Source organism: Clinocottus analis, unplaced genomic scaffold (assembly GCF_023055335.1).
Source record: "Clinocottus analis isolate CAN_PGR_092001 unplaced genomic scaffold, fCliAna1.0.p SCAF_20, whole genome shotgun sequence".
Classification (NCBI taxonomy): Eukaryota; Metazoa; Chordata; class Actinopteri; order Perciformes; family Cottidae; genus Clinocottus; species Clinocottus analis.
The window spans coordinates 13,749,387-13,774,287 of NW_027175932.1; the positions used below are offsets into that span (position 1 = coordinate 13,749,387).

At 43.2% G+C, this 24,901-nt stretch overlaps 2 protein-coding genes across 4 annotated transcripts; one reads left to right on the forward strand and one right to left on the reverse strand.

The window, feature by feature from the left end:
- Positions 1 to 389: 389 nt before the first annotated feature.
- Positions 390 to 5,805, reverse strand: cbll1 (Cbl proto-oncogene-like 1, E3 ubiquitin protein ligase). 2 transcript variants are annotated; one of them, XM_068586043.1, is made up of 6 exons: positions 5,740 to 5,805; positions 4,564 to 4,728; positions 2,960 to 3,066; positions 2,614 to 2,697; positions 2,446 to 2,519; positions 390 to 1,750 (listed from the first exon to the last, which is right to left on the reverse strand). In XM_068586043.1, exons 1-6 carry the CDS (start codon positions 5,750 to 5,752, stop codon positions 742 to 744), a joined length of 1,452 nt encoding a protein of 483 aa, XP_068442144.1. In that variant the 5' UTR covers positions 5,753 to 5,805; the 3' UTR covers positions 390 to 741. The 2 variants fall into 2 exon arrangements, with proteins under 2 accessions (XP_068442144.1, XP_068442143.1); XM_068586042.1 differs by lacking the exon at positions 5,740 to 5,805 and adding an exon at positions 5,321 to 5,651.
- Positions 5,806 to 7,153: 1,348 nt separating this feature from the next.
- ppp6r2a (protein phosphatase 6, regulatory subunit 2a) lies at positions 7,154 to 23,744 on the forward strand. Of its 2 annotated transcripts, none has more exons than XM_068586039.1 (24): positions 7,154 to 7,815; positions 11,094 to 11,263; positions 11,936 to 12,190; positions 12,742 to 12,928; positions 13,099 to 13,236; positions 13,598 to 13,663; positions 13,775 to 13,887; positions 14,490 to 14,603; positions 14,691 to 14,817; positions 14,990 to 15,142; positions 15,816 to 16,040; positions 16,151 to 16,215; positions 16,804 to 16,919; positions 16,990 to 17,102; positions 17,732 to 17,812; positions 17,932 to 18,029; positions 18,755 to 18,812; positions 18,984 to 19,111; positions 19,213 to 19,337; positions 19,444 to 19,615; positions 20,852 to 20,940; positions 21,043 to 21,238; positions 22,109 to 22,216; positions 23,208 to 23,744. In XM_068586039.1, the coding sequence occupies exons 3-24, from the start codon at positions 11,964 to 11,966 to the stop codon at positions 23,254 to 23,256; spliced, it is 2,748 nt and encodes a 915-aa protein (XP_068442140.1). In that variant the 5' UTR covers positions 7,154 to 7,815; positions 11,094 to 11,263; positions 11,936 to 11,963; the 3' UTR covers positions 23,257 to 23,744. The 2 variants fall into 2 exon arrangements, with proteins under 2 accessions (XP_068442140.1, XP_068442141.1); XM_068586040.1 differs by having other exon boundaries at positions 7,155 to 7,815; positions 17,017 to 17,102.
- Positions 23,745 to 24,901: the final 1,157 nt, after the last annotated feature.

The following is a 24,901-nucleotide window of genomic DNA, read 5'->3' on the forward strand; positions in this document are numbered from 1 at the left end:
AAATAAACCACCGCACTTCAGATATTGAGATATCTGAACAAACAAAAGTTGGTAAGCGCTAAAAAGGACCTTAAGACAATCAGCTGATAATAAATCAGCTGATCCCTGATAAACATTAAACATAAAGTCCTGTCCCGTCTGCTCCTCCACACAGAATGAAAACAGTACGACATGTTGTGTGTGCATTTTACTTGAAAGCAAACCAACAGACGCATAAGCATGACTTCATCTTCAGCTGAAGATGAACCAGACATATCCAATGGACTGACAGAATGTCAGATAGTAAATCACATTTTGTCATTCCCTCATGAAAACCTTTAGAAAGCTTCAAATGTTTAAAAGGATAGTTCTCAACTCCACGGTGAACAAACCAGCTGCTGACCCTTCGGTGTTCAAACAGAGATGAGTCTGCTGTTAAAAATTTATTGAGACATATTTGGCGTCCTTAAATGTACAGATGTGTGAATTCAGCCGACATATATACAGAAAGATTTACCATACGCTATTAAAAAACAAAAGAAAAAAGAGCGACCTTGCTGCTCCTCTGCAAGTCAATTCCAAATCAAGTGTTCAGCAGGAGGTTCAGTACACTTTATTAAAATGTGCAGCGTATACACATTTGATTTTAAGGGTTTTATCACAATGAAAGTCCTAAAACCCTGAGGTCTACTATCACATTATTCAGACGAGTGGTGTGAAACAGAACGACAAAGGCTGTTGCCCCGTCATTCAGTTGGCAGTTTACTGATAATAAGGTCGGTAGCGGCCCTGATCTGGGTGGTGCGGTCCAGGCATCTGGCCCTGGGGGGGACCCTGCATTCGTGGTGGTGGGGGCCCTCTCGGAGCGGGCCACATCCCAGGACTGAGCCCTCCTGGCTGGCTGAAGGGGGGACTGAGGGTGCCCTGGTCTTCGGGAAACTGCTGCATGGAGTTGGGGTTGTAGTGATGAGGTGGGGGGGCGTTGACTGGTGGGCCACTGTGTTGTGGTGGCGGTCCTGGTGGCGGGTGGTTCATATAGGGGGGCATCTGGCCCATAATGTGCCCTGGTGGTGGAGTGATCGGTGGGGGAGCTGAGGACATGGGAGGAGGAGGGGCCTGGTTGTACACCATGTGTGGCGTGCCGGAGGCCTGGGGAGGATGCTGCATGGGGTGGCTGATGGGAGGAGGCGGGGGAGGAGGGGGACCGAAATGCTGCTGCGGCGGGGCCATCATGTGGTGAGAGTGGGACACCACAGGGGGCTGACCGGGATAGTCCCCCGGGTGGTGGTGGGGTGGCTGAGCGGGGCCCGGACCGCCAGAGAGGGGCTCCCGAGAGGAAGAGTCATCTTGGATGGGCACGGTGATGAGATTGCTGTGCTTGCGGGTCGTCACCGTCGAGATGCGGAATGTTTCGGGGCCAAGAGCAGTCGGGGGCGGGGCTTCGTGGGACGTGGGCGGGGGCGGCTGGCTGTAGGGGTCATGACCGCCGTGCTGGAGCGGGTTGGGCAAGTGAACGTGGTTCTTGGGCAGGTGAGGCGGAGGCACGCGGAAACGGTCCGGGACGTCGGATTGAGGGGGCAGGTGCACGGGCTCCTGTCGGCCGCCAGACGACTTGGCCGCCCTCATGTGGCGGTGGTTGACGTGGGCCTGCAGGTCACGCTGAGACAGGTAGGTGCGCTTGCATCCGGGCACGACGCTGCACATGTAGAGGGCACCGCGCTGGCTCTGCTCGATGCGCTGCACTGGGTCGGTGCAGTTGTACATGGTGAGGCTGAACACAGGGACAAACGGTCAGACTCGGCGCCGTAATGAACCGCATCGTGGAGCTGCGTTACAACACACACTACTGCTACAGCAGGGCTCACAACTGATTTAGAGGGATGCAACGGAACAGCTAATAGAACTTTAAGCTGGTCAAAAAATCTGTGCTAGTGTTTTACTTTTTATAAGTTCCTAATGCTTGTGTTCGGAAGTTAAATGGCATAATAGCAACTTTGATGTCTATTTTGTATTGCTGTTAAACCATCTCCTTCACAAAAGTGGATTAATTGCCACCAACTAAACATGATATTACATTTGAACACATCATTATGCGTTATATTTGACCTTCTCTCAACTCATTTTACTGAGTCGAGCATGTATGCGTCACAATATAACTCAATAGAAACTCCATACGTTAGCGGTTAGCGCCGGTGCTGCCACGTTACAAGCTCTCTTTTGATCTCTGCTACATTGTGATCAGTGAGTAGAAAGCATTAACCCTGATCTCCTCAAACTTCATTTGACACTATAATAACTGTGTTAATCTGTGTGTGTCATTAACATGTGCAGAACCGTATGATCACGGATCAACTACAGCCTGTAGTGATTCAGCACTCAAAATATTGCACTTATAATAAATGACGTTAAAAATGCAAAATTCACCGCAACACATTGAAATGGTTAAAATGTCTCCAGAAATCTCACCCAGGACACATCTTATCTCCTTTCTTCTCATGAAGTAAAGCACAGTCGTAACAGAAAACATGTTTGCAGGGGATCTGAGGAGTCAGAGAACAAGAGTTACAAATGAACGTGTCTCAGTGTCGGCATGCAAAGAAAGAAGAGCTCAACGACAATACATACAATACATACCATACGTCCATATAGGTGGATAGGAAGGCCACACTTATCGCAAAAGTGAATTGGTACGTCATCCCTTTCTCCAATCAAATTTAACTGTTGAGGAAAAACACAGGTAACTCCCATTAAAAAACTAAACGAAATGTTTTGATTAATATTATTGAGGATTTTAAAACTTTATTGTCCAATATTTGAGAATGAATCTGAGAACACTGGGAAAAATAGGAATATAGTCATTTAACACTTCTGATTGTCAGAGGTGAGACATCACGTCCTGTCCGAGAGTTATTCGTGATGACAAAGTTGTCTTTCATATGCGTCTAAACGCTGTACGTTTCCCTTCCCACCGGTGATGTACCTTATAGTCCCAAAACAGGGCCTGGGGGAATCGCCTCTGAGTTGCAAACACGTCACCAGATTTAGCTCCACAATCAAACCTCTCCTCCTGTTTGAAGCCAAAGTTATCTGTAACATACAAGAGAGGACTATTAATGATGTAATGCATTTTCTTTAAAAAAAATAAATAAATAAAAATAAAAATTAGGGGCAACTCGAGCTCACGGGGCCGAGTAGTCGTCCCGTAACTGCAAGACACCCGGTTCGATCCCCAGTCCCTCCATAGTTCACATGTCTAATTTATTGTGCAAGAACTTCTGTAGATTATTTTTTTCTTCTGAAATTTATGGTCAATTTTGGTCCCTATGGGTGATTCATTGACACCCTCTGGGGGTGCATGATGTCACAGTTTCATTTAGAGAACTACGGAACCAGTGAGTGAAAGGAGAGTAGTGGACATGGAAAGCAGAAAGGATTAGATAGGTAAGAAAGAACTGTCATACACACAAATTAACATAATGTAGTGTCTCTATGAGCATTGACAGAACGAAATATCAGTTATTATTGAAACAAAAATCACAATTTATATTTTCCTTTAGAACATACGCTTCATGCCAACCCTCGTCCTGATACCCCCAGTTAAAAGAATCCAAGTAAAACAAGAACATCACAAGCTTCACTTATTACATTAACTGCTAATACTTGTGTTATTTATCCCTGGATGAGAACGACTGAGCCACAAAAGACCCCACTACATCAGACACAAATAAAACAATATCCTACGTATCATGATGACACTTCTTTGTCGTTTGTGTTCATTTGTGCTCTATTGCAAGACACATTTTCCCCCAGTAAGACCATAAAAAAAGAGAACGACGGAATATGGCAGAACAAGAGATCTACATTTGCAAAGAGAAAAGAAGGTCCATCTTTGATCCTCACTATCACTGAGTGAAAGACACCAACTCCACTATCTTTGGGTGCTTTCACACCTGCAGCTGGGTTCATTAGATCTGGACAAAGAGGGAAAGTGATCCATTGTTGCATTTTAGTTCTGTTGCAGTTCACATGGTTAATTTAGCAACAAGTCCGTGGAGTAAACCTAACATTCTACAGACTGAAAAGTAACTTGTTGATTGTTCAGTTTTGGCGATTGTCATCTTGCATCATCAGGACCAACATAGGAAAATCAAACTCTGCTGACTGACAAAAGGCAAAGTCTGATTCAAGCAAAGCACTTTTACCAGCTTTTGATGTATTAATCAGGGTAAAAAGCTTATGTGTATAACAGGTAATACACCTATGGCGTTTTACAGATATGTAGCTCCCTTCCGGTTCAGGAATATTTTAATACTCTAACTTTTATCATCGACTTAAAATGACATGTCTGCTATCATACAATCCTGTGTTTGGTTCAATGGCAAACAAACCGGACTAGTCCAGTTGGAAGCAGCATGTGACCTAACATTTCAGACTTGTCTCGGTTCAATTGTTTGGTTTGCACTGGGGCTTGATTGACAGCTTTCACATCAGCCCAAACAAACCATACTCACAGGGAGAACAGGCCTGAGTTAGTTCTAACCGAACCAAATGGTTTACGGCCCGGCTACTGCAGAATGTGCCTACCGTTTTCTCCAGCTTCAATTTTAGATGGCCTGCTGCTGGGTCTCTGGTTGCGGGGCGGAGGTTTGCTCCTTAAGGGCTGCTTGGATATAAGTTTGATGGGGATTCGTCTACGGACATCCGGGCCACCCAAACTCCCAGAGCCGTCACTTCCTTGAAGATCATTGTCTGTTGGTGGAAAGATAGAAGACAAAAGACTGCTTTAGAGTCTTGTAGTGCATATATCACAAAATGATACAACATGGACTCGAACGAAATGCCAACATCCAGTCAAAGGTGCACCAGCTTGATATGACTTTTGTTAATGGTGGTACAGAATTAAAATGGCATGCGGGAAAGGTGAAATCCCACTGAGTAGGCGATTGATTGTGGCAGTTGTTGTAAAATTAATAGTTAGCTCTTTTGAACAGCGCTTTAGAACTGGCTTTCAAAAAATAAGGTCTAAGTCAGGATGTGCAACAAGCACAGAGACCGATAGTGTGATAGTGGCACCTTCCTGTGTTACGAGGCTCAAATTGACAATCCATTGCTGAAAACGTTACTTTGGAATTAAAATCATCACCGCGGTTGGGATACAGCAAGAATTGGACGCTCAAAGTTAGTAACACACCTGACAATGTCTTGGAGCGGATATCATGAAAAAGCAATTCTTGTATTAAAGCCTAAGTGGTCTGCCGCCACAACCATAAGCACAACGTACCTACTTACACATTTCAGCAAACACTATGCAAGAAATGCAGCTAGTTGTGTCAGCTCTTACCTCGCGTTAGATTAGTTAGCATGATGCTAACGTTGATGATGTAGGTTAGCGTTCGCGCCGCAAGTCAATAGAAGCTAGCGGTTACGCCTACTCACATGTGCAATGTCCACCGTTCACTACACCGTAGTACCAGTCTAAACACATTACCTTGTAGTTTCATTTATAACTTAACGTTAACTTATTGTTAAGTGTACTGGCGCTCCTCCATCGCGAGACAGTTTTTAGCTAACATTAGCCTGAACCACGCTAGCTTTAACGCTACTCTGGAACTAAAGTGGAGGTCGTAGCAGAAGAATGTGCTGAGAGGATGATGTGTCGTTATCTGACGAGTTGATACAAATACAAATATAACTGCGAGGTGACAGTATATCGCGTAGAAGAAGTTTGCTAACGTCCGCCCTACTCGGTATTTGGCTTACCGCTTTGGTCCATGATCCAACGAGTAAACGCAATGCATTGTGGGATAGAGAAGGCGAGGAGAAGAGGTGAGATGAAGGGAGAGAAAAGGAATCGAGGAGAGAAGGAAAATATATATTATATATATGTGTGTGTGTGTGTGTGTGTGTGTGGGGGGGGGGTGTTTTTTATATATATATATATATATATATATATATATATATATATATATATATATATATATATATATATATATATATGTGTATATATAAATATATACATATATATATGTGTATATATACATATATCTATATATACACATATATATACACACACATATATATATATATATATATATGTGTGTGTGTGTGTATGTGTGTATGTGATAGAATGTCATTGTTGATCAAATATTAGTTTTCAAAGAATAAAGCTATTAAACTTAGAATTAATTTATTTTTTTTACAATCATATAATTGAGAGTAGTTAGCACTCATTTCATATGGAAGCAGAGCATGGATTGTAAAGTTTAATCTCTATGATTGTTTAAAATTAAATCCCACCATGCCATTTGCATTGAAATAATTCATTTGGAAAACCTTGTATCTGAGTTTAGGTGGATTGGATTTCCTTCTTGGAAATTTCCAAATACTAAATTGTGCATTTTCAAAAATGCTGATATCAAGTATTACTTGTTTAGCGTAAACTAATTCAAGTATTCAGGTTGCTCAAAGAAATTTTATTGGTGATCTTCAGACATAAAAAAATATACAACATGACAAATTAAAACGATAAAATCTGGGCTTCTGTATAAAAAAAAATCAAGCTTGCATGAAATTGATCAGACCTTTATCCTTTAGGTACATTTTGCCATATAGTCTAAGAAATGAGAAGTTCAAGTGAGGGACTGGTAGACCACCTGAATTTACTTCTGGCAAGTAAATGGCAATACTTGGATATCACCACCTGAGAAGAGGACATCCTATATTCAGATACAATATGATAGGTCAATCCAATTAATTTTGTGCTATTCAAATTGAATCATTGGGGTTTCACAATCAATCAACTGCACCTAACGGACAAAATATTTTACTTTGTAAACCTGCCTGTCCTGATTACTTTACTCCAACTGCCAAATATCATTTACTGCCAAATGTAGTCCACAATGTGTAATATTTAAAGTCTATCTAATAATCTAATTCTCTAAGATTAGAGGTCAGACTAAGCAGCAAAACCCTCTGGTCAAAGTGAGCACAACATCTATTATTTCAAACTTAATGGAACTCAAGATAAAAAAACTAGAGTGGAACTTAAACTTTTTACATATACATAAAACAAATATAAACATGCATTGGCATTACAACCCACGATGCACTATTTTGTTTATATTTATAAATAGTTGTGACCCACATGTATGTACATTGGCACCTTCATAACATCTAGAATGGTGTTAAAATATATAACTGCAGAATTGTTCGTATAGGTCGTTAGAATACCATAAGATGGAAGGTCACTCAGGCTGTGTGGCACATAGACAGGTCCCTAAAGGAACATTATCTTAGCTAATTTTTTGATGTACAAAGAACAGTGTCGCACTGTCGCATCATTCAGTACTCCAAACTGCTCCGCCGTGTTCACTGTCTGAAGTCAATGCACGTCCACCGCGGAGGGCTACTGCGCGCTCTCGTAACCATGTCGCCATTTTGATTCGAAAAATATGACTGAGTTTTTCCTGCTTTGCATGCTAAACTTAGCCCCGCGTTTGAATTACTTTGTGCGTGAGTACGAATCATACACCCTCTCTCTGAAATAACAGCTGTTGTTACCAATGTCAAGTAGCCATTACTGTTTGGGAACTGTTGATTTGATAGATTTCAAAGCCAGATTGGACTAACGTTAGCTAAGTTGAGCTAGCTAACAGTAGCTGTCGCAGACTGACCCCTTCTTCAAAACAAATCACTATTCGCTCACAGGCTAATGTGTGGAAGCTAACACGGCTAGCTCATAGTTAGCTAGAGACTTAGAAGCTGGCTGTTGGACGGGAAACTTAACTACCGATCGAAGACTAAACGGAAGGAATAGCAGCGGGGTTTTCAACCAAGGTAAGTTTTGTACAAAAAGGTCGCTATAAATTCGAGCAACGAGCTTAACTTACGTTAACTCTGATGCTGTATCGACAAAGTTGAGTCTAAGTTGGAGAGCTATTTAAGTTAACTGAGCCCAGTAACGTTACACGTTAACTATAAGTAGCTAATTAACGCTAGCTTACGTGCTAATTAGAGGGAAGGAGGAACTAACGTAAAGTTAGCAAAATTGTTTAGTTGGGTAACTTTGTGACTGAAACTCCCCGATTACCGTTAATAGTTGTTCAATAAACTACTGTTAGCTAATCGGCTAACTAAAGTCGCCGTGGGAATTTGTCTAACGTAAACTGTTCGATTAATTAACGAGTTAATGTAACATAGTCGGTAAGTTACGTTTAACAGTTGTCGTGCAATCAACATGAACGCAACTAGCTAGTTTTCTCAATGATATGTTCTTTACAGTACTGCAGATCGTTATATACCCCTTCCTGTTTGGTAACTAACGAGCTCGAAGTTGTTTAAGTTCTTCAGTGCAGCCATTCGGAGTTAGCTGAGGCCGACAGCAACGAGTCCCTGCTGCGTTTCTGAAATCAAGTTACGTGAAACGCCGCTTTGGTTCATTTGTGCGTTGCTTACGGATGGATACAAAGAGAAGGGACCCGTGCTTAACAACTGTGAAACGTGTAGTTAACCGTGATATACATTTTGCGTTCTTTATCTTGTATTATTTGATCGTGGGGTCTCCACTGAAGTTGACGTAAACAGAAATCTGAGCTCCTACTGCAAGTCAGTTGACGTGCACTTCATGCCAAAGCTACCGGAGCTCAGTTGACATTGCTTTAACAACACATCAGTGTGTCTCTTATTGTTTGACAGTCTTAATAAATCGGGAACCCCTTACCTATAACATAACATATTGTTTTGGTCTTTTGGTTGATCTATACATATCAAATATATCATCATTAGCCATCATGATGGAACATAATGTGAAGTGACCATCATAAGTTATCCAAGTCAGAAGCACTTGTTGATTACGTTTGACAACCAACAAACCCAAAGATAATCAATCATGTTAATGAAATAACCCTCGGGATCTCTTAACATTTATGAAGCAGTATTTGAAGACAACTATTAATTATTCTCAAAGAACTCTGAGTATAAAAAAAAAGTTGATGCAAAGTTTGGACAGTTTGGTTCCAAAACGGTAAAAATAAAAAACCTCATGCTTTGTGCCTCATCTGTGTATCAAACATTAGATCCAGGTCTGTCCACATCATTGTACAACTTCAGTGCAAGCAGGCAGCAACAGGCTGAGTACAACTGTTGGTTTTGTCTGTCCTCAGAAGTGTACCTTTGCAGATTGTTTGATCATTTGTGAATAGGTGTCTCGTACAACATGAAACGCATTCAGTGGCTACGAGTTGCATCTTTTATCTTTACATTCAACAAGTAAAGGACAGTTCATGTAATAAGTGAAGGTGGAATTTCCTTTTGCTTGATTTCACCGCTTTTTAACTTGCCTAATTACAGAGTGTTGTTGGCTCACAACATCTACATGTATGCCCTCAGTATGTGCCATTGTTCCTCTTTTCAATGTCTGTAAATGTGCCAGTAGACTGTTTTTGTTGAGGTTGCCTCTGGTGGGTTCTATTTTGGATGTAAAGTCAAGCGTTTGCTTTCCTGCTCAGTGTCCACAGGGAGCGTTCGCCGAGGTTATTATTGCACTTGTGTACTCTGTAAATGTATGCCAGATGGACGTTGCTGCTCCTGCATGTGCATGAAAGGGTCCTCCTGAGAAAAAAAATTGAAGCGAAGAAGGAGGAAGCGCTTCGTTTCCCCCATTCAGTTTTACTTCCATGATCAACAGTTGGTAGCATGTTGCTCAGGGAGACACGTTCGCTTTGGCGAAGCCAGCAGATGTTATGTTTTTTTGTCTCTACTTGGTGTGTTAGGTGGTCTAGAGTAGCCGCCACAAGGACAAACAAAAGGAACATGTTCTGTTGTCACAAAAACATCAAGTGGCGGTTTTTCATCATTTAGGATCCATTCTCCTTTTACCATCATCTGATAGTCGGCATTGAAAAGCCCCTGCTGATGGGATGGAGAAGTAGATGTTGACTAAATCTAGTTAAGCAGTTGTCTCAGTATAGTAGGACGAGAATGCACTCAGCCGCTGTGTGTTGTATACTAGTGTAGTTCTAAACCCGAATAACATGCAGATTTTATTTTTTTTGTGTCAGCATGGTAACTGGCCACACTCTTTCGTTGTCCTTTCTAGAAGTTAATGTAACATAGCCTAACATGTAGATACACTTTCTGATAACATCTGTGTACTACAAGCTGTGGCCTAATTTATTTTCATAAAATAAAAGAAGTTTACTAAATAAGCAGCGTAAAACCATGTAGGTTTGTCTTGTTGGAAAACTTCTTACTTGCTAGTGAATATTTCCATTGTGTTGAGTAAATACTTCATTGAGTCAGGCATTATTACATGTGGAGCATTGATCTATTTGGGTGGTTATTAAAACCATAAAAGGCTTGTCATTTCAAAATGCATTAGTCTTTTATTTTATACTTTACTAGATTATACTAGATTATAGTTTGTAAAAACCTTGCTCCCAAATGTCATGTTAAATAATCCCAATTAAATAATCCCAATTGATAGCAGACTGATTGAAATATACAAACCCATGCCATTATTCCTATATTTCACAGTTACATATTATAACATGAAGAATCCTAAATATGTTCATATGCACGTTGTAATGAGTATTTTTCTGTCCTCTATCCTAATATTTGTGGTATATTTTTTTTTTACTACAATTTGATGTTTGAACACAACAATTTAGCTCATTTACAACATAATTGTAAATAAACACATGTGATGTTGTTAAATAGGTTAATACTGGGGATGTCTTTTAAATGAACTTTGCCCCTCACTCATGCATATAATGCAATGTCTTTCTTAAATAATTTTGTTGCAAAGAGTAAGCCGAAGTAAGTAAAGTTACATGAATACGTTTGACAGCTGAACGGCTCTGCAGTACGACATCTAGCTTTGTTCTGATGTGCCTGTCAACTTAGATATCATCTGGATTTTTAAAAATTAAATAACCAAATCATGTTCCGTGCTTGGAGATGTTTTGAATGGGGTTTTGTTTAATGGAACAAACTTGTCCTCATGTTATCATTCACATAACATTTATGTACAATGTTAAATGAATGGTTTTATTAACGCGCTAAAATCTTGTTGTACAGTTGATCTAATAATCTCTGCTATGTTTGGTTTGGTGCAGGTTATGGTGAGCCTCTCAGCGTCTCATCTCCTAAAGAGGCCTGCGTTTTAAGAGGAGACCCATGCTGATAAATGCCAGGCCTCGCCACACACTCTGTCGTCTGCACAAACACAAATGCCTGTCTGCCCGTGGGGGAGGTCTGATTAAAGATATCCACATTTCATCCACTGGTACGTGTGAGCAGTATACTGTATGGTGTTTTTGTAAAGGCATTTTTATTTACCTTGACCACAACAATGCAACTGTTATCCTTATCGTAAACCATGTTGTATTCTGAATAAACTGGTTACAGGAGTTGCCAAAAGGTGTATTAAGTTCTCCTGTATTTCGACATCAGACTCAAACTTTCTATCTTTTTAGATCAGTGGCCAAACAATTGCACATTCAGAAAAACAATGTGCCAAACTGTAAAAAAAAAAAAACTATCAAAACTTCAGTAAAGTCTATATCAAATGATATACATGGTCAAACACTATTGTAGCATACATGAAAATAATCTTTGATGAAAAAATCTTAATTTGTTTATAATTAATATTATAAAATGCTGTTTACCCAAAACAAATTATAGAATGAATGCAATAATGTTGCAGCCCCTCTAACCACGTACTGCAAGTGATAGTGCTGTCTTGTTGTTCCAGATATTATTGGTTTAATCCTCCACTTTACATTTTTGTTTACATCCATCTCTCTCCCCTGCTTCCTTCCCCACCTACGCCTCCACTCTTCCCTTTCCTCCCCTTTTCTTTTGTTGTTCTGGCTACTGGTGGGCCCTCTGTTTTCCCCCACCCTCCTTACCTCTGTGTTTTTATCCTTTACCTTCCCTTTCGTCTCACTCGACACAGGGCTGTGTCCCCCATCCCAGCGGCCACCATGTTTTGGAAGTTTGACTTGCACACCACCTCCCACATCGACCAGCTGCTGGACAGGGAGGACGTGACGCTGAGAGAGCTGATGGAGGAGGACGACGTCCTGCAGGAGTGCAAGGCTCAAAACCGCCGGCTGCTACTCTTCCTCTCCCAGGACCACTGCATGCAGGAGCTGGTCAGCCTCATCACCACCGAGCCGCCCGCCGAGCTGGAGGAGCGGAGTCGTTTCAAGTGAGTCCTCACAGCCACGAAAGACGTTGACGGGGACAAGTGAGGGGTTTCAGGATAACCATGTGACTGCTGAAAAAGACAGTGTGAGCTTATAGTCAGTGCCACTGTTATAAACTAGTAATATTACAAAGCCGAATTTATGTCGTATTGGATTGTTATCCATTTTTATCAGATAACTTGAAAAAGGTATTGTGCTAAAAAAAAATACACTAAATTACCTCAAATGAATAGAAAACTCTAAAAGCCTCTCAGATAAACCAGAAGCCAGACATCTTGACAAATGTTTTAACTCTCTTAAGCGTTCATTTTGTCATTATGTTTTCATTAGATGGAGCCATCAGGGCGGTTTTTGCTTTAACTCAGACCTTGTTCTTGTTAACTGTTGTTGTAGTCATTTATTTGATCTCTTTCCATCGTTTCTCTTCAAAAATAATTGGTTTCAAGTTTTAGTTACTTGTGAAATTCTCCAATAAGATTAGATTTAACATAAACAATCATTTTGAAATTTCTCTTTTTAAGTTAATAATTGCACTGACTTCTTTTTTTTTAAGGTTTCCAAACATCGCCTGTGAGCTCCTGACATCAGATGTGTCCATCATAAACGATAAGCTGGGCGCAGACGAGTCTCTCCTTGAGGTGCTCTATCACTTCCTGGAGCAGGACCCGCCCCTCAACCCGCTACTGGCCAGCTTCTTCAGCAAAACCATCGGCAATCTCATTGCCAGGAAAACTGAACAGGTATAATGGAAAAGGTCATAGCTTTCAGAAGCTCTGTTAATCCATTGTACTGGATAGCAAAACACCGATGTACAGTACTAAACAGAAGTGTGGCGTTTTGGAAAAGAGTCGCCCATCTTGATGCTGCTACGAGGAACCTAAAGTATTGAGCGCTTTGTTTTGTTTTGCAGGTGATTACCTTCCTAAAGAAAAAGGAAGGCTTCATTGGTCTGGTGCTGAAACACATTGACGCCTCTGCCATGATGGACTTGCTGCTTCGACTCATCAGCTGTGTGGAGCCTGCTCCCTTGAGGCAGGATGTCCTCCATGTAAGCACTACTGTACTTCCCATAAGTAAACACCAGCTGTTAAATGTCCTCCATACGATATTCAGGGCATCAATATAGTAACAAATAACTATTGTCTATAAAAAATATAGTGGAGTAATGTCTACCTCAGCAGATGTGCTGTTAATAAACTTCCGTGTAAATACAGTTGTTACAGCTGTTGTGGGAGCATAGCACCCAACCCCAGTTCTCCCCCAGGTTATCACTGTTTGCAGTGTTGGCACCGTTAGCTTAGAGCCGCTGTCACCATGTTGAGAGCTGTGTGGTGGCAATAGATATGCTCAGAACTTTGCGTTGAGCATCTTTTAATACATCTAACACCATGTATGTTTGTCCAACCCAGTGGCTGAACGAGGAGAAGTTGGTACAAAGACTCACAGAGCTCATTCATACCGGCAAAGATGAGGAGGTGAGTGTCCTGTCATGATGCTCTCTTTGTCAGATTGAAACGCCATAATTCTGCACACAATATTTAAAGGAGTAAATTATGTTTTTTTTAATTCATTGATTCACATTTCAGAGACAATCAAATGCATCCCAAACGCTTTGTGACATCATCCGCCTTAGTCGAGACCAGGCCAATCAGATGCAGGAGAATATGGAGGCCGACCCGCTATTGGCTGTACTAGAGTCGTAAGTATACAATGCCTCTTGGTTCGTTTTCGAGGAGGAAAAGTGTCTAGTGGCTTGTGGTGTTTAGAGTCAGCGTGTATTGAAAAGCTTGTCATTTATCTGGCAGCAGTACACTAGAAACCAAATCAAAACATGGCACTGGATCTGCTTTGTTTGATGACTAAGCTAGTCAAACTTTCTGCTTCCCATCTGCTGTTAGTTAATGGTGTCACATAATTGGCAGGTTCTTTTCGTGCGTTTTTTGTCTTTGACTTAGTTTGACGGTAGACTTGGAAATAAGTGAGCTCTTATACATGTCGACACAAGCAAGGAGTGTAAACATACGGAAACACTCCTGACTCCTTGACTCCAATGTGGAGCACAGAGTTCATTAAATAATTGTTCTGTGTACAAAGGTTTGCTGGCAGAGCCTGTTTGACAACAGTTTAGATTTTTCTTTGTGTCCTCCATAATGTGTCCTTGGTGTACAACGCGTCACTGTATCAGTATCAACAACAGCAAGCAGAATAATTTCTGGTCTTTAAGAGAAGAACACCTCATTATTATGTCAACATTGTGTAGTCTGGGTGTTCTTGCTGCTTAGATAAACCCTTGTCTTTCAGTAAGGCGAGTGTAGCGGGGCTCCTCAAGAACATGTTTGAGGGGGAGAGGAGTGAGGCCTCCATTGTTAACGGAACTCAAGTGCTACTTACCTTACTGGAGACCAGGAGGTCGGGGTGAGTCAAAGTGTTTCCTGTCAGGTCTTTCATTGTCAACGTTGGGAGCGTTCACGTCTGATGTTTTCATCTGCTTGTGTGTCCCAGGTTGGAAGGGCTGATGGATCTGTATTCTCAGGGTTATGAAAGGTCTTACACTGTCAACAGCAGTATTTTAAATGCCATTGAGCCCCATTTAAAGGACTTCCAGCAGCTTCTTCTGAATCCACCCAAGGTAAAGCCACACAACAGTGACAAGTCATGAAGCAAAATACACTTTAAACATAGGCACTTAGAAATGGTATGGTACGTTATCACTATTTGATGGATTTGGTACAGTTGTAGTATTGAAACTTTGGGTTCTTGTGTATCAAAACAACATTGTGCTTGTCACGTTTCTTCTGCAGAAAAGTGCAATATTGACGACCGTTGGCGTTCTCGAGCAGCCACTGGGGAACGCCCGCCTTCACGTGGCCAGACTGGTGGCCGCCCTGCTGCAGACCAGTGCCCCCAGTATCTGCCAGGAGCTTTGCAACCTTGACACCATGGACCTACTACTGGTAAGGCTAAAGCCTGGCTTGACTCTGCACATTGGACCTCTGTCGCTCCTCTTTGTCATTGCACACATAGTGCCTGCTTCCGTTTGTGTTGTATCTGAAAAAGTTGCGTCAGATTTGCACAAGGTTGGTCGTGAGGCAGGGGAGCACTGATTACCTAATCACTCCACCTGACAAAAGGGCAGTGGGAGGGGCTTATTTGGAGCAGGCCATCAAGCTTTGTGTGTAGCAGAAAGGGGGTTCAAACCCTCCACTGTTACCCAGTATGGTGTCACTGGAGAAGTCACCTCTGGCCCAGATATTACCACCATTATGTTTTGAAATAACCATGTTAGAAAAGCACAGCCATGTGGTGTTGCAGGAATTAGCTTAGAAACTGACATACATTATTATTATTATTATTATTATTATTATTATTATTATTATTATTATTATGTATTGCAGCTGTACGGGAGGTCTCCAGTCAATCCACTGCTGCTTGAATGCAATCTTTTGCAACATGTCACTGATGCTTCTCTCTTTCTTTCTCTCTCTCTCACTCTCACACTCTCTCTCTCTTTTTCTCTCTCTCTGTCTCTCTCTCTCTCTCTTTCTTTCTTTCTCTCTCTCTCTCTCTCTCTCTCTCTCTCTCTCTCTCTCTCTCTCTCTCTCTCTCTGTCTCTCTCTCTGTGAACAGGATCTGTTCTTCAAATACTCCTGGAATAACTTTTTGCACTTCCAAGTGGAGCTGTGTGTGGCGGCAATCCTGAGCCATCCTTCCTCGGAGGAGCGGCCCGGCCCGGCCCTCCAGAACCACGACGGTCAGCCCGCGGCATCCAGCTCTGAGGCGCAGGATGAGGCAATGGAGACGGGCTGGACCAGTGAGCCAGACGCCTCCATCCACAATGCCCTCGTAGCACATGTAGGTTTAGCAGCTCTTTCACGTCCTGATTTTGTCGTCGCCGAATCTTTTCTGGGCTGTTTTGATGCTCTGCCTCAATTCCTTCATTTTGTGTTTCTGTTTAACCTCAGCTCTTCCAGAAGTGTCAACTGGTACAGAGGATCCTCAACGCCTGGGAGGAGAACGATAAAATACAGTAAGGATGTCTTTACATCCGCTGCAAACACATTTGTATCAAAACACAATATAAATTACATTTATATAATTTTTAATAACAGGGTAATGAAGGCATTAGATATGGTGACAGACATTGAACGCTTCATTCAAAAACCTCAATGGAAGCTTTAAATGTTTTTTGGGAAATTACATCTGGTTCAGCCTCCTAAAAAATTATACTTTTTAATTATGCCTCTGCGCTGTCCGTCCCATTCTCGTGAACGAGATTCCTTCAAATTTGGCAGAACCGACCGCCTGGACTCCACCAGGAGCGATCAAAGGGCACCATGACCTCACATGTTTTTGGCCATGATGAGAATTCATCTCCTAATCATAACAATTTTACACAGATAGAATCAGACATGGTTGTAAACTATAAGTTAAAAGTTGGTGGAGGCTCTCTGGCCAGCTGATGTTGCGTAGGTGAATAAAGTAAAGAAAAATATATGCAGCAATATTTAGATTTCTGATCTGAACCGTAACACCGGGGCAAATGGTTTGCTGCAACACTAGTCTTTTACGGACTTGTGAAGCTGCAGTGAAGTTTAATCGTGTTTGTGAATCTCAGGGGTGAGGGCGGCACCAGGAGAGGCAACATGGGTCACCTGACCAGAATTGCCAACATGGTGGTGCAGAACCTGGAGAAAGGACCAGTACAGTCCCAGATCACTGACCTCATGAAAGGTAAGCCGCTACTGGGGCTGTCCAGATGCCAAACATGAGTCAACAGAGGTGGAGTTAACTGAAAAGTTAGTGAAAACGAATATCCCCGTGTCTGCAGAGCTGCCAGAAGACTGCAGAGGTCGCTGGGAAAGCTTCGTGGACGAGACTCTGAGGGAGACTAACAGGAGGAACACCGTGGAGCTGGTGAGACGTCACTCAGTAGCACTTGGAACCTTCAGCATGCAAAGCTTTCGTTTAACTTCCTCTCGTTTCCTCTTCTCTCTCAGTTTGAGCCCGACGTGCTCTGAGAAACCCGTTAATCGGGACATGACCGAGCAGCCCAGCACAGTGTCAGAGCAGATGTTACAGCTTCACGCATTTTCACATGCCATTCAATAAATGCAAGAATATAAGCAACGAAAGATGGAGGTGTTGTTTTAATGGATTTACAACAAAGATGTACAGTGAGCTCACGGACGAGGATGTGTCCTCACAGGAGGAGGAAACGAAACTAGGCGTGTGTATAATTAGATGAAAATTAGAAAATGAGTTTGCCTCACGGAAGTGTCATGTCATGGTATTTAAAAAGACTATTAGTATCCATCCTAAGATAATACCTGTAGAAATAGAAATGATCCTTTATTATTCCCCTTGGGGAGATTCTTCTCTGCATTTGACGCATCCCTGGTTAAGGAGCAGTGGGCTGCCCTGTAAGGTGCCTGTGAGGCGCCCGGGGAGCAGCCAGGGGTTTTTATTTGTTATTAAATGTGCAGCATGATGTTCAAATGTGTCCCGTATGAAGCTGATCAAACCCTCTGCACTGTGTCCTGCAGGTCAGCACCCACAACATGCACTCGTCCAGCGAGGACGACGACATGGAGAGCCCCTTCCCCAACGACCTGTCTCTCCAGCAGGTAGGCTAGCCCCCCGCCGCCCATCCCCCCCCACCCCCACCACCACCACCAGGGACACAGCCCTGTTACTCTTCAATTCCAAAAATATCCATAACGATGTCACCCTTTGACCTTCCCAGGCTTTCTCTGACTATCAAATCCAACAGATGACTGCCAACTTTGTGGATCAGTTTGGCTTCAACGACGAGGAGTTCAGCGAGCACGATGAAAATATCAAGTAAGTGTTTAAAAGTCTTCCACGGGTGCTTGCTGTCTTCAAAGTTCACCCCAAATCAAAACTACACAGTTGTCCTCTTACTTGCAGTGATGTTCATTGATCTAGATTGTTTCGTTGCGAGATGGCTGGTGTTTATAGTTTGAGCTAACCGATACCGCTAGCTCACCTAGCACCACTAAGCCAGCTAGCGCTACAGCTCAGCCGAAGAAGACGCCATTGGTGTCGACATCTTGCGTTGTGACGAGCGGTTGGTGGGTTCAGTTGGGTTGAAAGAAACTAGTTCCTTCATGAAACTATGTTGAGTAACCCGGTCTCACGATTTCTACAAAGAAACGTAGCTGTTGAGTTTTTCAAATGTATTTGTTTGAGGCTTTGAGCCCCACAGCCCAGAGTGCATTATACTAGACGTACATCTCTTAACATCTGGCAACTCACACCGAAATGATCTAGATTGATAAATAGAGCATGAAGTAAGAAAACATGTTTTTCTTTTGGGGTGAACTGTCCCTTTTAAGGGTTAGCTGCTGGGGATGGTATGCATCCCAGCTTGAACAGAACCCTACAACTCCTCACCAAAGCTCAGAAACCTTTGTATTCCTTCTCAGTTCAACTATTTGAGTTGATGCTTGTTGTGTTATTTTAATACTTCAGTGTAGGTGTGTTACTTTTGTTGCTGAACCCGTTCAGTTCTACTAATATATTAATCTCTTGTTCTCTTCCTTCAGTGCCACATTTGACAGAATTGCCGAAATAAACTTCAATCTCGATGCTGATGATAATAGTGTAAGTGTTTTGCTGTGTAAATGTGTAACGATCAATCTGCTCTTTCTGTCCGTGATCTTTATAAAGCAGCCACTGCTGATTGTTCCGTCAAACTAAACTGAGTTAAACTAGCTGAATATTAGGCATCGCCACATAAAGACATAAAGACTGACTTTGTTTAAATGTGTGCAGGCCAACGCGGCTGCTTTTGAAGCCTGCTGTAAAGAGAGGATACGCCAGTTTGATGATGCTGAAGAGGAAGAGGACATTTGGGAGGAGAAGGAGATGAACTATGCAACACAAGCTAAATCCAGAACAAGGTGAACCTTCTGGCTTTCTTGTGTTTGAACCTGTCACAGCAGTTGTTTGGCTTCCATCTTTTAACCCTTTCATCTCCTCAACATTGTCACTTCTTCACCAGGTTTGGGGTCTCACAAACCTCTGAGGAAAGCCCCAGAAACAGCATGGAGAACGGAGGCAGGGAGCGGGACCACGGGTCTGAATCCGATGAGGACGAGGACGGTGTGCAGAACACATCAGAGACGGGTCGGTTACAGGACAGCAGTTACACACAAAACACAGCCGTCGCATGGAAACCGAGGAACCTCGACAATATAGTCTCTCGTCTCTTTTTTCTTGGTCTTGTCTCCAGGTCCAGGCTGGACAGCACATTTCAGGGACTCTGGAGGGACCGCGGCGTCCCAAACCCCGGCAGGGTGGGACAGCTCGTCCAGGACTGGGAGCGGAGCCGGAGCAGAGACGCAGGGAGCGCAGACGCAGGGAAGTGGCTGGGCCAACTTCACTGAGTTCCAGCCTTTCTCCGGGTGAGACGCTAACATGTTGACCCAAGTTAGCACATCTGCTACGTCGGCCCAAGACCAATAAGGGAGCTTGTATTTACTGATTGTTGCAGGAGGCAAACGTCTCTCCTGTCCGGGTTCTGCTTTCTAAATGTTCAGAAACACTCGAGGCAAAAACCCCGCAGCGGAAGTTAACTCGATCTTCTTTTCCACCTCTTCGTGTCCTTTTCCTTCCATCCAGCTCAAACATCAGGGACAGAGCAGTAAACACACATCTGTGGGTCTTTAATGCATTGGTCTAATTTGTCTAATCTGCGTGGTTCTTCAAACGCAAACAGAAAACGCATTAGGGCCTTTTAGTAACTAGTTTAGATGCTGACAATAGGTTTTTTAGTTCCATTGTTCCTGGAACTTTTTCTACCAATACATGTACCTTCTTTTGTAGGAGGAGCTATTGTTTTGGCGTGAGGAAGATTCTTGTTTGTCAGTACAGAGAGTCTACGGTACAGTTTCACATTGTTGGGCCTGTAGAGACGCAACCGTCTCAAAACTTTAGCTGAAGTGCAGAGGGACGACCTTTTTAAAAGTTTAAAATTCTTCCAAAAAATTACAGTGGTGTAGTGGCTAGCACTGACGCCTCACAGCAAGAGGGTCTGTGGTTCGGATCCCGGGCGGGGTTCGGGTACTGGTCTGGCAGGTCCTTCTGTGTGGAGTTTGCATGTTCTCCCCGTGGCAGCGTGGGTTCTCTCCGGGTTCTCCGGCTTCCTCCCACAGTCCAAAGACATGCTGCATAGGTTAATTGGACTCTAAATTGCCCGTACGTGTGAATGTGAGCGTGAATGGTTGTCTGTCTATATGTCTGCCCTGTGATGGACTGGTGACTTATCCAGGTGAACCCTGCCTTCACCCAATGACAGCTGGGATCGGCTCCAGCGCCCCGCGACCCTAATGAGGATAAGCGGTTAAGATAATGGATGGATGGATGGATGAGAGAAACCAGAGCATTTGTCAGGTATATGTAAACACACAAGTGCTGTGGCTGAAGTATATCAGCATCAATACTGGGAGGAAACCATAAGTGTGAAAAAGTAACTGCGATCAGATGATCCTCACCACCAGGAAGTAGCCCATGTCTGCCAGTAAACAGTTGTGTGCTATTATTTTACGGTTTGACTAATTGATCTCAGAGCAAACTCTTCATACATGAACTGTCGTTCTTCTGCGTGTTAACGCGTCGCTCTGCGTCCTTCATGTCTGCAGGACAGAGAGTGACCCCAGGTGCAGCTCTCCTGTGGAATCGGGAGGCGGCGACGCAGAAAAACAAGCCAAACCAAACCACGAGAAGAGTGGTGAGTGTTTCCCTGCCTCCTCCTCCTCTGGTCTGTTAGACGCACACTCAAAGACACCAGCGCTGATGAGAAGAACACAAACTCTTGTTTCTCTGTCGGCAGATGCGAGTGCGTCCTCTGACGCTTGGCCGGTGGGAGAAGAAAGGAAAGCTCCTCTGGTCGCCTCCGACAGCAGCTCCTCCGGGGGATCCGACAGCGAGGAGGACGACAAAAACGCCGGCGCTGCTGCTCCTCCCGCCGCGGCCGTCGCCTCGGAAACAGCCGGCGCCCCCGGCAACAAGACCGCTGACCTCAAAAGGTTTGCAACTTTTTAGCTGTGAGCCGTGATGCTGATTGGTGAAATTCCCCTCTGACCAGTCCACTCTGCAGCCACACACAAAACGCTGCTCTGTGTGTGGAGAAGCATCTATATTTGAAACATAATTACCACATTGAGGTAATTATAGACCGGACTGGGATTTGAAATTACTGGATTCATTCAGTTTTGCCTTTTTTTTAAGTTAAGTACATCCTGAGAGTCTCTTGTTGAAAGTTGAGTGAAAGCAGAGATTTGTAACTTCAGAAAGTAAAATAAGTTTTAGCGTGACGGCTGGTCGAGGAGAAAAGGCAACGTCGATACTTTTTGTAGCCTGTTTTAGTTTTAGCAACAAGTCAACTGACTGTAGGTCATCTTCATCACCCTCTCTTCTCAGAACGGGATGCTAATTATTAACTGGTTAACGGATATTTACCTGTCAAGATCAGCGGCCTGCATGCAGGCGAAGAGCAGACCAGCCTCCCAGCAGAAACAATAGCCGGTGCACAAAGCAGTTAAATCGTTGATCAGCAGCTGCAGAGGGTCCTAAGTGATGACTGAGAAGCTTTTGTAAAGACAATCCTGCATATAATCCTCGTCAGAAACATTAGGTTTCCTGATGTTTCACACAGCTGCAGCTTTCTAGGATAGTGGAAGAACTTCTGCTCGCTGTGTGTGTGAATCCCAGGATGCTTTGTTTATTGAGCCCAAAATAGAAAATGTTCCGTTTTACTGTTTAGGCCGACACGTTGCAGAGTCAAAGGTCAGCCGCAGAACAAAGAGTGAAGCAAAAGTGACGCCAAAGTTCAAAGACTTGAACCTGCATGTGTCCCGCAGTGGACTGGTCGCTGAGTGTTTGTCTGTGTGCTGCAGTGAGGAGAGTCCGGTGTCTCTGGAGAAGCTCTCTCTGTCGGATCCTCCGAAAGCGTCGGAGCAGCCGCCTGCTGAGGATTCACCCGCAACCACACAGACTGACAGGAAGTACGTGCCCTTCTGTTGACACTGGACACACGTCGGTGTTGTCTGCCTGACCTCGACCCAAGAAGCTCATGAGTGTGGTGTTTCCTAATGCGTAGAAAATAAATCGCACAAAAACACCACTGTGTTTATGTTTACTAGAGGTGTTCGTGAGTTTCTTGTAATAAATCATTCAGCATGAAAACGGCATTAAAACGATTAATTGACTGAAGAAATGAGTCGACAAGGAACCAAAACTATCAACTATTCGTCTTATTGACTAACGGGACAGCCCTATCTGAAATAATTCACTCTTTTTCTGGTGAAATGCAATTAGCTGTGACATTTCTTTGATAATTACATTTATATATTACATTTTTAGAACATTGGTCAGATTAAAGCCATTTGATTACATCACTTTGGATATTTTAAACTGGTAATTGCATTTCTTCACTATTATCTGATAATTTATGGACCAGAAACCACGTAGACATAAAACGGAGCGCGAGGCTGAAGGAACACGACACATGAGCACGAGTACACACAGCGAGGCTGAGACACTCGGTAACAACCGGCCATTTTAAATGTGGAGGAGCTTTAACGTTCACAGGAGGGGCATTTACTGCCGTATCTTACGTCGTAGAACTAAATCTGATTCCCTCTGAAGCTCACAGAACTTATTTCAGACATCGAACCAAAAACCATTTGCGTGACGAGGGAGCTGGAAGTGAAGGACTGCTCATCATTCCTGCTGTTCAGGACTCCTTCCTGCAGCACTTCTTTCATGTCACTTAACTGCTGGCGCTGTCTGAGGTGAACTACCGAGAGCAAAGCGTATCTAATCCTCACTTCTTTGGAAGTTAATTTGGTCACTCAATGGCGTATCCTGGCCACGGCTGAAGGTTAAAGGCTTTGCGCAGCTCGTCCTCGTCGCCGTGTGTTTCCTCCCGCATCAGCAGCTGCTCATCCTCTCGGGTTCTGCGAGTGTGTAACTGTGTTCCTCTGTTCCTCACAGAGAGGAAACGCCAGCGCCCCAGGAAGTCTCGGTCAACGGGCCGGTCTGAGCCGCTCTGCTAGACCCGTCGGTGACGGTGCCGTGGACCGCCGGCCTCCTCCAGAGTGACTCCTCCCCCTAAATAACCTCACTGCAACTACGGTGTTTTTTTTACTGAATCACTCGGCCATGTTATTGGACCTGGACACTGCCAATCAACACCAATAATGAGGCGGCGGAACGTGTAGAAAAAGAAGAAAAAAAAGAGAAACAAAACCAACAGACAGAAGAAGAGTGTAGAGGAATCATCTTCAAAGCCTTTTTTTTGATGTTGCACATAATTACGTGCAGTTTTAATGTAGCAGCGATCGTTGAAATGACAGCATCCGGGGGGTAACATTATCATCATCATCATTATTATTTTTCTATGTCCTGAAAAGATTTCTCTCCCGAAGCTGTTGGAATCCCATCGTTAGGGATTTGACATCGTCGCCCCTGAATGGATAGCACAGGCTGACTTTTAATGATGCCTCAACAATAAATATTTTTTTTTTTCTTTTTTTGGAAAACTTTTCTTTTCTTTTTTTTCCTTCAAGCTTGAGAAAAAGCACTTATGCAGCCATTTCCTGTACATTATAGCACAATGTAAGTGTTGTCCCTCATCTCTGCTGCTGCCCTGTCTGTCCTCTCACCAGATCAAGGTTTTTATCCAGTGGTTCCGTTTTCTTTTCTCTCTCTGGGAGCCGTTGGGAGGAGCGTCTCTGGCGGCGTTCCTCTCCAGGTGTCTGAATGTTCTGAAGTGCTTCAGGAAGGTGGAGGAGGCGGTGGAGGTCGCTGAACAGAGCTCTAATAGTATTACTGTCTTTTGCTCATGTGCAATAATGTCAATTAGCCATTTATATTTAAAAATGAAATTCACACTTTTTTTTTTTGTCTTTTTAAAAAGAATCAATCTATTGTTGGAGACTTGGATTTGGTGTAGTTTTGGGGCCGATAAATTTGGATATAATCTCAAGTGGAACGTTCTGATTTTAATGAGTTTCTTTTGTTTTAGTGCATGTATAACCGGTTCTCTGTTGACCTAGCTAGTGAGCTAAGACCTTCTGATTGTATTGACCTTTACGTTCTTATTGCTATCCCCCTTAAATCAACCAAACATTATCTACCTATATACAAATATTATCTACATTTAAAAGTAATTTTACAAGCAATCTTGAGATTACTATTGTCTGTTCCTTTCTGCTCTCTCTCCACCAAGCACTTACTCACAGAGCAAGAGTGGCATCTGCTACGAGTAACGCTGTATGTTTGTTTTTTAAGTTTTATTTTATTTGTCTCTGAGCAGCAGGATTGGAAAGAGGGCAGGTCTGGGTTCTCCAGAGCGTCGGGCCTCTTCGGTGTACGTACTTCAATCATTTTGACAGCGATCAGGTTCTACGATCATTGTTAAAAAAACAAATTTGAAATTAAAAGTGTCTGGTTGACCACATTAATACCAAAAGCTGTGCTTTGACCGTCTGGTTGTTGTCTTTCCACTTCTGCAAAGATCCAGCTGCCTGTGTCCGGCTCCTCTGGAGGGGCACTGAGCTCCGGATGAAGATAACGCGGCTAACATGTCATGCTAACAGAATGAGTCTGCACATGCACATACACACACACATGCATATCTGAAAGTGTATGATAGGCAACTGACGCTGGTGTGTTCAAGGTCATAG

What these genes read in the sequence shown, in the direction of transcription:
- cbll1 (XM_068586042.1), bottom strand. Translation starts at nt 5,342, where the DNA reads ATGCTAACTAATCTAACGCGAG. An exon ending in CCCTGTTTTGGGACTATAAG is followed by an intron (nt 2,698 to 2,959) that starts GTACATCACCGG and finishes TTTCCTCAACAG; the next exon opens with TTAAATTTGATTGGAGAAAG. An exon ending in GGAGATAAGATGTGTCCTGG is followed by an intron (nt 1,751 to 2,445) that starts GTGAGATTTCTG and finishes CCCTGTGTTCAG; the next exon opens with CCTCACCATGTACAACTGCA.
- ppp6r2a (XM_068586039.1), top strand. Translation starts at nt 11,964, where the DNA reads ATGTTTTGGAAGTTTGACTTGCACACCACCTCCCACATCGACCAGCTG. An exon ending in GATCACTGACCTCATGAAAG is followed by an intron (nt 16,920 to 16,989) that starts GTAAGCCGCTAC and finishes CTGAAAAGTTAG; the next exon opens with TGAAAACGAATATCCCCGTG. An exon ending in GCAGAACACATCAGAGACGG is followed by an intron (nt 19,338 to 19,443) that starts GTCGGTTACAGG and finishes TCTTGTCTCCAG; the next exon opens with GTCCAGGCTGGACAGCACAT.